This window comes from Bombina bombina, unplaced genomic scaffold (genome assembly GCF_027579735.1).
Source record: "Bombina bombina isolate aBomBom1 unplaced genomic scaffold, aBomBom1.pri scaffold_78_1, whole genome shotgun sequence".
Classification (NCBI taxonomy): domain Eukaryota; kingdom Metazoa; phylum Chordata; class Amphibia; order Anura; family Bombinatoridae; genus Bombina; species Bombina bombina.
In genome coordinates this window covers 135,678-148,057 of record NW_026511871.1, presented here as the reverse complement: position 1 = coordinate 148,057, position 12,380 = coordinate 135,678, and the positions used below count along the sequence as shown (strand labels likewise).

The window sequence follows — 12,380 nt, the reverse complement described above, 5'->3', positions numbered from 1 at the left end:
CCCCTGCCCTAGAGGAAGACCATTGTATTCAAATAGGCAATACTCTCTTCACATCCCTCTGACATTCACTGCACTCTGAGAGGAAAACCGGGCTTCAGCCCGCTGCGGAGCGCATATCAACGTAGAATCTAGCACAAACTTACTTCACCACCTCCATGGGAGGCAATGTTTGTAAAACTGATTTGTGGGTGTGGTGAGGGGTGTATTTATAGGCATTTTGAGGTTTGGGAAACTTTGCTCCTCCTGGTAGGAATGTATATCCCATATGTCACTAGCTCATGGACTCTTGCTAATTACATGAAAGAAATATACCTACACAATCACACACACATTTATATATATATATATTCACAGACACATGCATATATACCTACACAATCACATTTATATATATTCACAGACACACATACATATATATCTACACAATCACACATTTATATATATTCACAGACACACACATGCATATATACCAACACAATCTCACATTTATATATATTCACAGACACACACATGAATATATATCTACACAATCACACATTTATATATATTCACAGACACACAAATGCATATATACCTACACAATCACACATTTATATATATTCACAGACACACATGCATAAATATCTACACAATCACACATATATATATTCAGACACACATGGATATATACCTACACAATCACACACATTTATATATATTCAGACACATGTATATACCTACACAATCACACACACATATATACCTACACAATCACACACATGCATATATACCTACACAATCACATTTATATATTCAGACACACACACACATGCATATATACCTACACAATCACACACATTTATATATATTCAGACACATGTATATACCCACACAATCACACACATTTATATATTCACAGACACACACACGCATATATACCTACACAATCACACACATGCATATATACCTACACAATCACACACATTTATATATATATATTCAGACACACACACATTCATATATACCTACACAATCACACACATTTATATATATTCAGACACACACATGTATATACCTACACAAACACACACAAAAAAAACTAAGAATTGCTCTTTAGAAACTTCTAGCATAGAAGCATGATGTTTGCCTTCCCGGCCGCACAGACAACCTTAAGGTCGGGAAGTAGCAGCTGTCAAGGAGAAGATTGAGAGCCATGCTGAAAAGGGGAGGTCGTTTGTATGCTTTAGAAAGAACCTCCCCTTTCTTCCCTCCTTTACCTGTGTGCGAAGGGCAGTTTGACTGCTTTATTTTTTTTTTACTGCTACTGATATCCCAATTAGGAAAATGTCAGATCGCCAGTTCGGGCTAGTAAGTTAGAATTTTTACTTGCCTGCAAGGAATTTAGGTAGCATTTGGCAACCGGACCAGTCTATTCATATGCCCTGCTACTCCATACATCCCTCAGTCTGAAAGCAGCTCTATGAGGGGAAATGGACCTCAAATCAGCCTGAGAACCCGTCTCACAGAAGGCCAGAAGGACCTTTAACTTCACCTACATCCAGCGGAGGCAAAGACAAGGCTAGTTTCTAGTAAGGTGGAGAGGGTTTTATAGAGCTCTTAGGTTTTGGGAATCTGACCAGGAAGAATAAATTCCCAGGAGTTATGGATCGTGGACTCTCACCACCTTTATGAAAGTAACAGGTATAAAATGTAATTACTCTGTAAAATGCTAGAGAGATGTGTGAAGGAGATACACCTACATTATAATATAGTGCAGCAAAGGCTTTGTGAGACCATCTGTTGACCATCGGGCCCTGAGAGAGAAATAACTACATGCATCTAAGTAATTAATGAAAACAACTGAATCTGAGAATCTGTAGCACTCACATTAATATTATAAACACATATTTCTAACATCCCCCTTTTTACTCAGCAGTACATATATAAGGATTATTGCTATGTACAAAATCTCACCTCGGCCATCCGTGCCCCCATCTAGCAGTGCACTGTGTATCTCTTGGGTGGTACATCCAGGGGCGGAGTTAGTTATCAGGTATCCGTTGGCAGAGTTGGCGGATGTGGTCACTACTCGCACCATTGTGACAGTAGGTGCTTGCTGCACCACATGAATTGCATGACCTGTAGGCTGTGATGTCATTATGGATGCTGGCATGTACGTCAGAGGCTTTGTCACAAAATTAGATTGGCGCTGAGGGAGTGTCATGATAACGGGTTGTGAACTCACTGGAGATCCTGAGGCAGGGAGAGAATCATATTCAGGGTGAGCTGCTACATAAGGCCATATTTCTCATTTCTCATCAGAGAGAAGATTACCTGGTGCACTCTGCGAGTACCGGTACTCTGACACAGATGCTAGCTTAGAGCCAAAGTCATGGTCATGTGGAATGGGGGAGCCTTCTCGAGACAGACACTCAGGGGTTTGCAATCCACTGGAGTTAGGGGACATCAGACCTGGATGGGTGGGCGACGCAGGAGCACTCCTAAAGACAGAACACAATGTAGTTAACGTGCAAACCGGAAGTCTCCAGGTTGTGTCATTTCCACCATTGTTTATAAATGAGTGACAAAACTTATTCTTTACAAAGTCACAATCTATATCCATAAGTAGTTGGGGGGATGACAAGAAAAAGTTATTGTATGGACAGTTTTCTATAGCACAGCCAATGTATTCAACGCTTCTTAGCATAATAAGTCATTTGTTCTGAGGTGCGGCTCACCACCATCATGCAAGTACTTGTCTCATAGGCCTCACATTACACAGTAATATCCCTTTCTTATATAGGAAGGACAGAAACCAAAAGTCCAAAGGCGATAAGAAGACTCCTATTATCTTACATAAATATTAGCAACCATAACAAAAGGGTTGCTGGGTGAGCACCCCAAAGGACATATATAGATGGTTTAAAACGTATAATACAAATGACTAATGAAAAGCATGGCAGAGAAACAGACATCAAGCAATTCAAGACTAAAACATAGAACAGTTCCTCTCCCATCCACCGGGTTCTGCATAGAAACCCACAAAAGGTCATTACATCAAGTTCGGACAAACCCAGGAGCCAGGAAACAACTGGCACCCAAAATGTTACTCCTGGTTTTTTTATCGTTTAAAAAGAAGATTATCCCTTTATTACTCATCACCCAGTTTTGCATAACCAACACACTTATAACCCTGTATCTAAGCCTCTGCAGACTGCCCCTTATCTCAGTTATATTAATATACTTTTTATCTCTGTGATTACCCTGTATCTAAGCCTCTGCAGACTGCCCCTTATCTCAGTTATATTAATATACTTTTTATCTCTGTGATTACCCTGTATCTAAGCCTCTGCAGACTGCCCCTTATCTCAGTTATATTAATATACTTTTTATCTCTGTGATTACCTTGTATCTAAGCTTCTGCAGACTGCTCCTTATCTCAGTTATATTAATATACTTTTTATCTCTGTAATTACCTTGTATCTAAGCCTCTGCAGACTGCCCCCTTATCTCAGTTATATTAATATACTTTTTACCTGTGATTACCCTGTATCTAACCCTCTGCAGACTGCTCCTTATCTCAGTTATATTAATATACTTTTACCTATGTGATTACCCTGTATCTAAGCCTCTGCAGACTGCTCCTTATCTCAGTTATATTAATACACTTTTTACCTCTGTGATTACCTTGTATCTAAGCCTCTGCAGACTGCTCCTTATCTCAGTTATATTAATATACTTTTACCTATGTGATTACCCTGTATCTAAGCCTCTGCAGACTGCCCCCTTATCTCAGTTATATTAATACACTATTTACCTCTGTAATTACCTTGTATCTAAGCCTCTGCAGACTGCTCCTTATCTCAGTTATATTAATATACTTTTACCTATGTGATTACCCTGTATCTAAGCCTCTGCAGACTGCCCCCTTATCTCAGTTATATTAATACACTATTTACCTCTGTAATTACCTTGTATCTAAGCCTCTGCAGACTGCTCCTTATCTCAGTTATATTAATACACTTTTACCTATGTGATTACCCTGTATCTAAGCCTCTGCAGACTGCCCCCTTATCTCAGTTATATTAATACACTATTTACCTCTGTAATTACCTTGTATCTAAGCCTCTGCAGACTGCTCCTTATCTCAGTTATATTAATACACTATTTACCTCTGTAATTACCTTGTATCTACGCCTCTGCAGACTGCTCCTTATCTCAGTTATATTAATACACTTTTACCTATGTGATTACCTTGTATCTACGCCTCTGCAGACTGCTCCTTATCTCAGTTATATTAATACACTTTTACCTATGTGATTACCCTGTATCTAAGCCTCTGCAGACTGCCCCCTTATCTCAGTTATATTAATACACTATTTACCTATGTGATTACCCTGTATCTAAGCCTCTGTAGACTGCCCCTTATCTCAGTTATATTAATATACTTTTTATCTCTGTGATTACCTTGTATCTACACCTCTGCAGACTGCCCCTTATCTCAGTTATATTAATACACTATTTACCTATGTGATTACCCTGTATCTAAGCCTCTGCAGACTGCTCCTTATCTCTGTTATATTAATATACTTTTTACTTCTGTGACTAACTTGTATCTAACCCTCTGCAGACTGCTCCTTATCTCAGTTTTATTAATATACTTTTTACCTATGTGATTACCCTGTATCTAAGCCTCTGCAGACTGCCCCCTTATCTCAGTTATATTAATATACTATTTACCTATGTGATTACCCTGTATCTAAGCCTCTGTAGACTGCCCCTTATCTCAGTTATATTAATATACTTTTTACCTCTGTAATTACCTTGTATCTACGCCTCTGCAGACTGCCCCTTATCTCAGTTATATTAATATACTTTTTACCTCTGTGATTACCCTGTATCTACTGCAGACTGCCCCTTATCTCAGTTATATTAATATACTTTTTACCTCTGTGATTACCCTGTATCTACGCCTCTGCAGACTGCCCCTTATCTCAGTTATATTAATATACTTTTTACCTCTGTGATTACCTTGTATCTAAGACTCTGCAGACTGCCCCCTTATCTCAGTTATATTAATATACTTTTTACCTCTGTGATTACCCTTGTATCTACGCCTCTGCAGACTGCCCCTTATCTCAGTTATATTAATATACTTTTTACCTCTGTGATTACCTTGTATCTACGCCTCTGCAGACTGCCCCCTTATCTCAGTTATATTAATATACTTTTTACCTCTGTGATTACCCTGTATCTACGCCTCTGCAGACTGCCCCTTATCTCAGTTATATTAATATACTTTTTACCTCTGTGATTACCCTGTATCTACGCCTCTGCAGACTGCCCCTTATCTCAGTTATATTAATATACTTTTTACCTCTGTGATTACCTTGTATCTAAGCCTCTGCAGACTGCCCCCTTATCTCAGTTATATTAATATACTTTTTACCTCTGTGATTACCCTGTATCTACGCCTCTGCAGACTGCCCCTTATCTAAGTTATATTAATATACTTTTTACCTCTGTGATTACCTTGTATCTAAGCCTCTGCAGACTGCCCCCTTATCTCAGTTATATTAATATACTTTTTACCTCTGTGATTACCCTGTATCTAAGCCTCTGCACACTGCCACTTATCTCAGTTATATTAATACACTTTTACCTATGTGATTACCCTGTATCTAAGCCTCTGCAGACTGCCCCCTTATCTCAGTTATATTAATACACTTTTACCTATGTGATTACCCTGTATCTAAGCCTCTGCAGACTGCCCCCTTATCTCAGTTATATTAATACACTATTTACCTATGTGATTACCCTGTATCTAAGCCTCTGCAGACTGCCCCCTTATCTCAGTTATATTAATATACTTTTTACCTCTGTAATTACCTTGTATCTACGCCTCTGCAGACTGCCCCTTATCTCAGTTATATTAATATACTTTTTACCTCTGTGATTACCCTGTATCTACGCCTCTGCAGACTGCCCCTTATCTCAGTTATATTAATATACTTTTTACCTCTGTGATTACCTTGTATCTAAGCCTCTGCGGACTGCCCCCTTATCTCAGTTATATTAATATACTTTTTACCTCTGTGATTACCCTGTATCTAAGCCTCTGCACACTGCCACTTATCTCAGTTATATTAATACACTTTTTACCTCTGTGATTACCTTGTATCTAAGCCTCTGCAGACTGCCCCCTTATCTCAGTTATATTAATATACTTTTTACCTCTGTGATTACCTTGTATCTAAGCCTCTGCAGATTGCTCCTTATCTCAGTTATATTAATATACGTTTTACCTCTGTGATTACCTTATATCTAACCCTCTGCAGACTGCTCCTTATCTCAGTTATATTAATACACTTTTTACCTCTGTGATTACCTTGTATCTAAGCCTCTGCAGACTGCTCCTTATCTCAGTTATATTAATACACTTTTTACCTCTGTGATTACCCTATATCTAAGCCTCTGCAGACTGTCCCCTTTCTCAGTTATATTAATATACTTTTTACCTCTGTGATTACCCTCTATCTAAGCCTCTGCAGACTGCCCCTTATCTCAGTTATATTAATATACTTTCTACCTCTGTGATTACCTTGTATCTAAGCCTCTGCAAACTGCCCCTTATCTCAGTTATATTAATATACGTTTTACCTCTGCTATTACCCTGTATCTAAGTCTCTGCAAACTGCCCCTTATCTCAGTTCTTTTTACAAACTGGCATTGTAGCCCATCAGTGCCCTTTGATAAGTAACTCCACGTGCGTAAGCACAATGTTATCTATAGGGCACACATGAACTAACACTCTAGCTGTGAAAAACTGTCAAATGCCTTCAGATAAGAGGCAGCCTTCAAAGGCTTAGAAATTAGTATACAAGTCTACCAAGGTTTAGCTTTCAACAAAGAATATCAAGAGAACAAAGCAAATGCAATGATAAAAGTCAATTGGAAAGTTGTTTAAAATGTCATGCCATATCTGAATCATATAAGTTTAATTTTGACTAGACCGTCCCTTTAACTATTTGTATATAGTTATATGGAGAATAACCCAAACACCCTTGTCTGGCTCCTAAATGTTTGCTACGCCTTGCCTTACATAACAAGCAGGGAAACCTTACAAGATAACTTTATAACGAGCAGGGCTCTCCCAATTAACCATCACACCTGTAAAAACCACCAAACATGCTACACACACTATTAAACATTAATACAGAGAAACATTCACACGTTTAGTGCACAGCAAGTATACCAGGACCTCAAAGCCTCTTAGCTGGCAACCTCCTCACCATTCAGGAGTAAAAAAAATACCATCCCTAAACTGCTTGCTGGTAGACTGACTGTCAGTACCTAAAATGGGGGTAGGGGGAATCAGGTAGGAGGGTAATCTGTACACTACAGCTAAAATTAACCTTAGAAGCTATCTGATTAACCCCTTCACAGACAGTAATTTCAGAAGTGTGGTGCACAGCTGCAATTAGCGGCTATGTAATTGCCAAAACAATGGCACAGCCATGCATGTCTGCTGTTCCTGAACTAAAAGGATCCCAGAGAAGCTTTTGCAACCATTTGCGTTATGACTGCACAAGTGTTGTGTAAATCATTTCATTGAGAAACCCAAGGTTTGTGAAAAAGTTGACATTTTTTATATGATTGCATTTGGTGGCGAAATATACCAAGATGGGCTCCTAGATCAAAACCTTCATAAAAAAAAAAAAATTGTTTTGATAAAAAAAAATGAAACAAATTTATGCTTACCTGATAAATGTATTTCTTTTTTGACACAATGAGTCCACAGATCTTAATTACTAATGGGATATTCACCTCCTGGTCAGCAGGAGGCAGCAAAGAGCACCACAGCAGAGCTGATAAATAGCTCCTCCCTTCCCTCCCACTCCAGTCATTCAACCGAATTTAAAGGGCCATTATACACTCATTTTTTCTTTGCATAAATGTTTTGTAGATGATTTATAAAGCCCATAGTTTGTTTTTTAAAAACAGAATTTATGCTTACCTGATAAATTTCTCTCTCCTACGGTGTATCCGGTCCACGGCTTCATCCTTACTTGTGGGATATTCTCAATCCCTACAGGAAGTGGCAAAGAGAGCACACAGCAGAGCTGTCCATATAGCTCCCCTCAGGCTCCGCCCCCCCAGTCATTCGACCGACGGTTAGGAGAAAAAGGAGAACCATAGGGTGCAGTGGTGAATGTAGTTTACAAAAATAAATTTAAACTCGACTAAAATGCTAGGGTGGGCCGTGGACCGGATACACCGTAGGAGAAAGAAATTTATCAGGTAAGCATAAATTCTGTTTTCTCCTACATTGGTGTATCCGGTCCACGGCTTCATCCTTACTTGTGGGAACCGATACCAAAGCTTTAGGACACGGATGAAGGGCGGGAACAAGTCAGGTAACCTAAACGGAAGGCACCACTGCTTGCAAAACCTGTCTCCCAAAAATAGCCTCCGAAGAAGCAAAAGTATCGAATTTGTAAAATTTGGCAAATGTATGCAGTGAAGACCAAGTCGCTGCCTAACAGATCTGTTCAACAGAAGCCTCATTCTTGAAAGCCCATGTGGAAGCCACAGCTCTAGTAGAGTGGGCTGTAATTCGTTCAGGAGGCTGCCTTCCAGCAGTCTCATAAGCCAACCGGATGATGCTTTTTAGCCAGAAAGACAGAGAGGTCGCAGTCGCTTTTTGACCTCTCCTCTTGCTAGAATAGACGACAAACAAGGACGATGTTTGTCTGAAGTCTTTAGTTGCTTTTAGATAAAACTTCAAAGCACGAACCACATCAAGATTGTGTAACAGACGTTCCTTGTTAGAAACTGGATTAGGACACAGAGAAGGAACAACTATTTCCTGGTTAATATTCTTATTGGAAACCACTTTTGGAAGAAAACCAGGTTTGGTACGCAAAACGACCTTATCTGTATGGAACACCAGATAGGGTGAATTACACTGCAGAGCAGACAATTCCGAAACTCTTCTAGCAGAAGAAATAGCTACCAAAAACAAAACTTTCCAAGATAATAACTAAATATCTATGGAATGTAGAGGTTCAAACGGAACCCCTTGAAGAACTGAAAGAACTAAATTTAGACTCCATGGAGGAGCCACAGTTCTGTAGACAGGCTTGATTCTGACTAAGGCCTGTACAAACAGGCTACCAGACGCTTATGCAACAGGACAGAGCAGATATCTGTCCCTTTAGAGAACTAGCTGCCAACCCTTTCTCCAATCCTTCTTGGAGAAAAGACAGTATCCTTGGAATCCTAATCTTACTCCACGAGTAACCCTTGGATTTACACCAACAAAGATATTTCTGCCATATCTTATGGTAAATTTTCCTGGTAACAGGCTTTCTAGCCTGGATCAGAGTATCTATAACTGATTCAGAGAACCCACGCTTAGCTAGAATTAAGCGTTCAATCTCCAAGCAGTCAGTTGCAGAGAAACTAGGTTTGGATGCTTGAATGGACCTTGGATTAGAAGGTCCTGCCTCAAAGGTAGCTTCCACGGTGGAGCCAATGACATATCCACCAGGTCTGCATTACCGAAGCCTTCTCCTGCTTGATCCTGGCAACTAGCCGAGGGAGAAGAGGAAACGGTGGAAAGACATAAGCTAGATTGAACGACCAAGGCACCACTAAGGCATCTACCAATGTCGCCTTGGGATCCCTGGACCTAAACCCGTAACGCGGAACTTTTGAGTTCTGGCGTGACGCCATCAGATCCAGATCTGGAAAGCCCCATAGTTGGGTTAACTGGGCAAAAACCTCCGGGTGGAGTTCCCACTCCCCCGGATGGAAAGTCTGACGACTCAGATAATCCGCCTCCCAGTTGTCCACCCCTGGGATGTAAATTGCTGATAGATGGCAGGAGTGATCCTCTGCCCATTTGATGATCTTGGATACCCCCCTCAGCGCCGGGGAACTCTTTGTTCCTCCCTGATGATTGATATAAGCTACAGTCGTGATGTTGTCCGACTGAAATCTGATGAATTTGAACCCCGCTAGCTGAGGCCAGGCCTGGAGCGCATTGAATATCGCTCTCAATTCCAAAATGTTTATCGGGAGAAGAGATTCTTCCCGAGACCATAGACCCTGAGCTTTCAGGGAGTCCCAGACCGCACCCCAGCCTAAGAGGCTGGCGTAGGTCGTGACAATGATCCACTCCGGTCTGCGGAAACTCATTCCCTGAGACAGGTGATCCTGAGACAACCACCAGAGGAGTGAGTCTCTGGTTTTCTGGTCCATTTGTATCTGGGGAGACAAATCTGCATAATCCCATTCCCGTTTGAGCATGCACAGTTGCAGTGGTCTTAAATGAATTCAAGCAAAAGGAACCACGTCCATTGCCGCAACCATTAGTCCTATTACCTCAATGCACTGAGCTACGGAGGGTTGAGGAATGGCATGAAGAACTCGACATGTGTTCAAAAGTTTTAACTTCCTGACCTCCGTCAGAAAGATTTTCATTTCTACCGAGTCTATTATTGTTCCCAGGAAGGGAACCCTTGTGAACGGGGACAGAGAACTCATTTCTATGTTCACCTTCCACCCGTGAGACCTTAGAAAGGCTAGAACAATGTCCGTATGAGCCTTTGCTTTGTGAAAGGACGATGCTTGTATTAAGATGTCGTCTAGGTAAGGTGCTACTGCAATGCCCCTTGGTCTTAGCACCGCTAGAAGGGACCCTAGCACCTTTGTGAAAATTCTGGGAGCAGTGGCCAATCCGAAGGGAAGGGCCACGAATTGGTAATGCTTGTCCAGAAAGGCGAACCTCAGGAACTGATGGTGATCTTTGTGGATAGGAATATGCAGGTACGCATCCTTTAAGTCCACGGTAGTCATATATTGACCCTCCTGGATCATTGGTAAAATTGTCCGAATGGTTTCCATTTTGAATGATGGAACTCTGAGGAATTTGTTTAGGATTTTTAAGTCCAGGATTGGCCTGAAAGTTCCTTCCTTTTTGGGAACTACAAACAGGTTTGAGTAAAAACCCAGTCCTTGTTCTGCTGTTGGAACTGGGTGTATCACTCCCATTTTTAGAAGGTCTTCTACGCAACGTAAGAATGCCTGTCTCTTTATCTGGTCTAAAGATAAGCGAGACATGTGGAACCTTCCCCTTGGAGGAAGGTCCTTGAATTCCAGAAGGTACCCCTGAGTGACAATTTCTAACGCCCAGGGATCCGGAACATCTCTTGCCCAGGCCTGAGCAAAGAGAGAAAGTCTGCCCCCTACTAGATCCGGTCCCGGATCGGGGGCTACCCTTTCATGCTGTCTTGGTAGCAGCAGCAGGCTTCTTGGCCTGTTTACCCTTGTTCCAGCCTTGCAATGGTTTCCATGCTGGTTTGGGCTGGGATGCGTTACCCTCTTGCCTAGTGGCTGTAGAGGTAGAAGCAGGTCCGTTCCTGAAATTGTGAAAGGAACGAAAAACATAATTTATGCTTACCTGATAAATTCCTTTCTTCTGTTGTGCGATCAGTCCACGGGTCATCATTACTTCTGGGATATAACTCCTCCCCAACAGGAAATGCAAGAGGATTCACCCAGCAGAGCTGATATAGCTCCTCCCCTCTACGTCAGTCCCAGTCATTCGACCAAGAATCAACGAGAAAGGAGTAACCAAGGGTGAAGTGGTGACTGGAGTATAATTTAAAAAATATTTACCTGCCTTAAAAAACAGGGCGGGCCGTGGACTGATCGCACAACAGAAGAAAGGAATTTATAAGGTAAGCATAAATTATGTTTTCTTCTGTTATGTGCGATCAGTCCACGGGTCATCATTACTTCTGGGATACCAATACCAAAGCAAAAGTACACGGATGACGGGAGGGATAGGCAGGCTCATTATATAGAAGGAACCACTGCCTGAAGAACCTTTCTCCCAAAAATAGCCTCCGAAGAAGCAAAAGTGTCAAATTTGTAAAATTTGGAAAAAGTATGAAGCGAAGACCAAGTTGCAGCCTTGCAAATCTGTTCAACAGAGGCCTCATTCTTAAAGGCCCAAGTGGAAGCCACAGCTCTAGTGGAGTGAGCTGTAATTCTTTCAGGAGGCTGCTGTCCAGCAGTCTCATAGGCTAAACGTATTATGCTACGAAGCCAGAAAGAGAGAGAGGTAGCAGAAGCTTTTTGACCTCTCCTCTGTCCAGAATAAACGACAAACAAGGAAGAAGTTTGGCGAAAATTTTTAGTTGCCTGCAAGTAGAACTTGAGGGCACGAACTACATCCAGATTGTGTAGAAGACGCTCCTTCTTTGAAGAAGGATTTGGACACAAGGATGGAACAACAATCTCTTGATTGATATTCCTGTTAGTAACTACCTTAGGTAAGAACCCAGGTTTAGTACGCAGAACTACCTTGTCTGAGTGAAAGATCAGATAAG

At 41.1% G+C, this 12,380-nt stretch overlaps 1 protein-coding gene across 1 annotated transcript in view; it reads right to left on the bottom strand.

Moving 5' to 3' along the window:
- The window catches only part of LOC128643992 (forkhead box protein K1), a 56,295-nt gene extending 53,678 nt beyond the window's left edge, over nucleotides 1–2,617 (bottom strand). Inside the window, exons 1-2 of the mRNA XM_053696759.1 lie at nucleotides 2,314–2,617; nucleotides 1,954–2,232 (exon numbers count right to left, since the gene is read on the bottom strand). Of these exons, the coding sequence (XP_053552734.1) occupies nucleotides 1,954–2,232; nucleotides 2,314–2,602 (568 nt within the window). The 5' untranslated portion in view covers nucleotides 2,603–2,617. The remainder of the gene's footprint in view (nucleotides 1–1,953; nucleotides 2,233–2,313) is intronic.
- Between the last annotated feature and the right edge of the window lie 9,763 nt (nucleotides 2,618–12,380).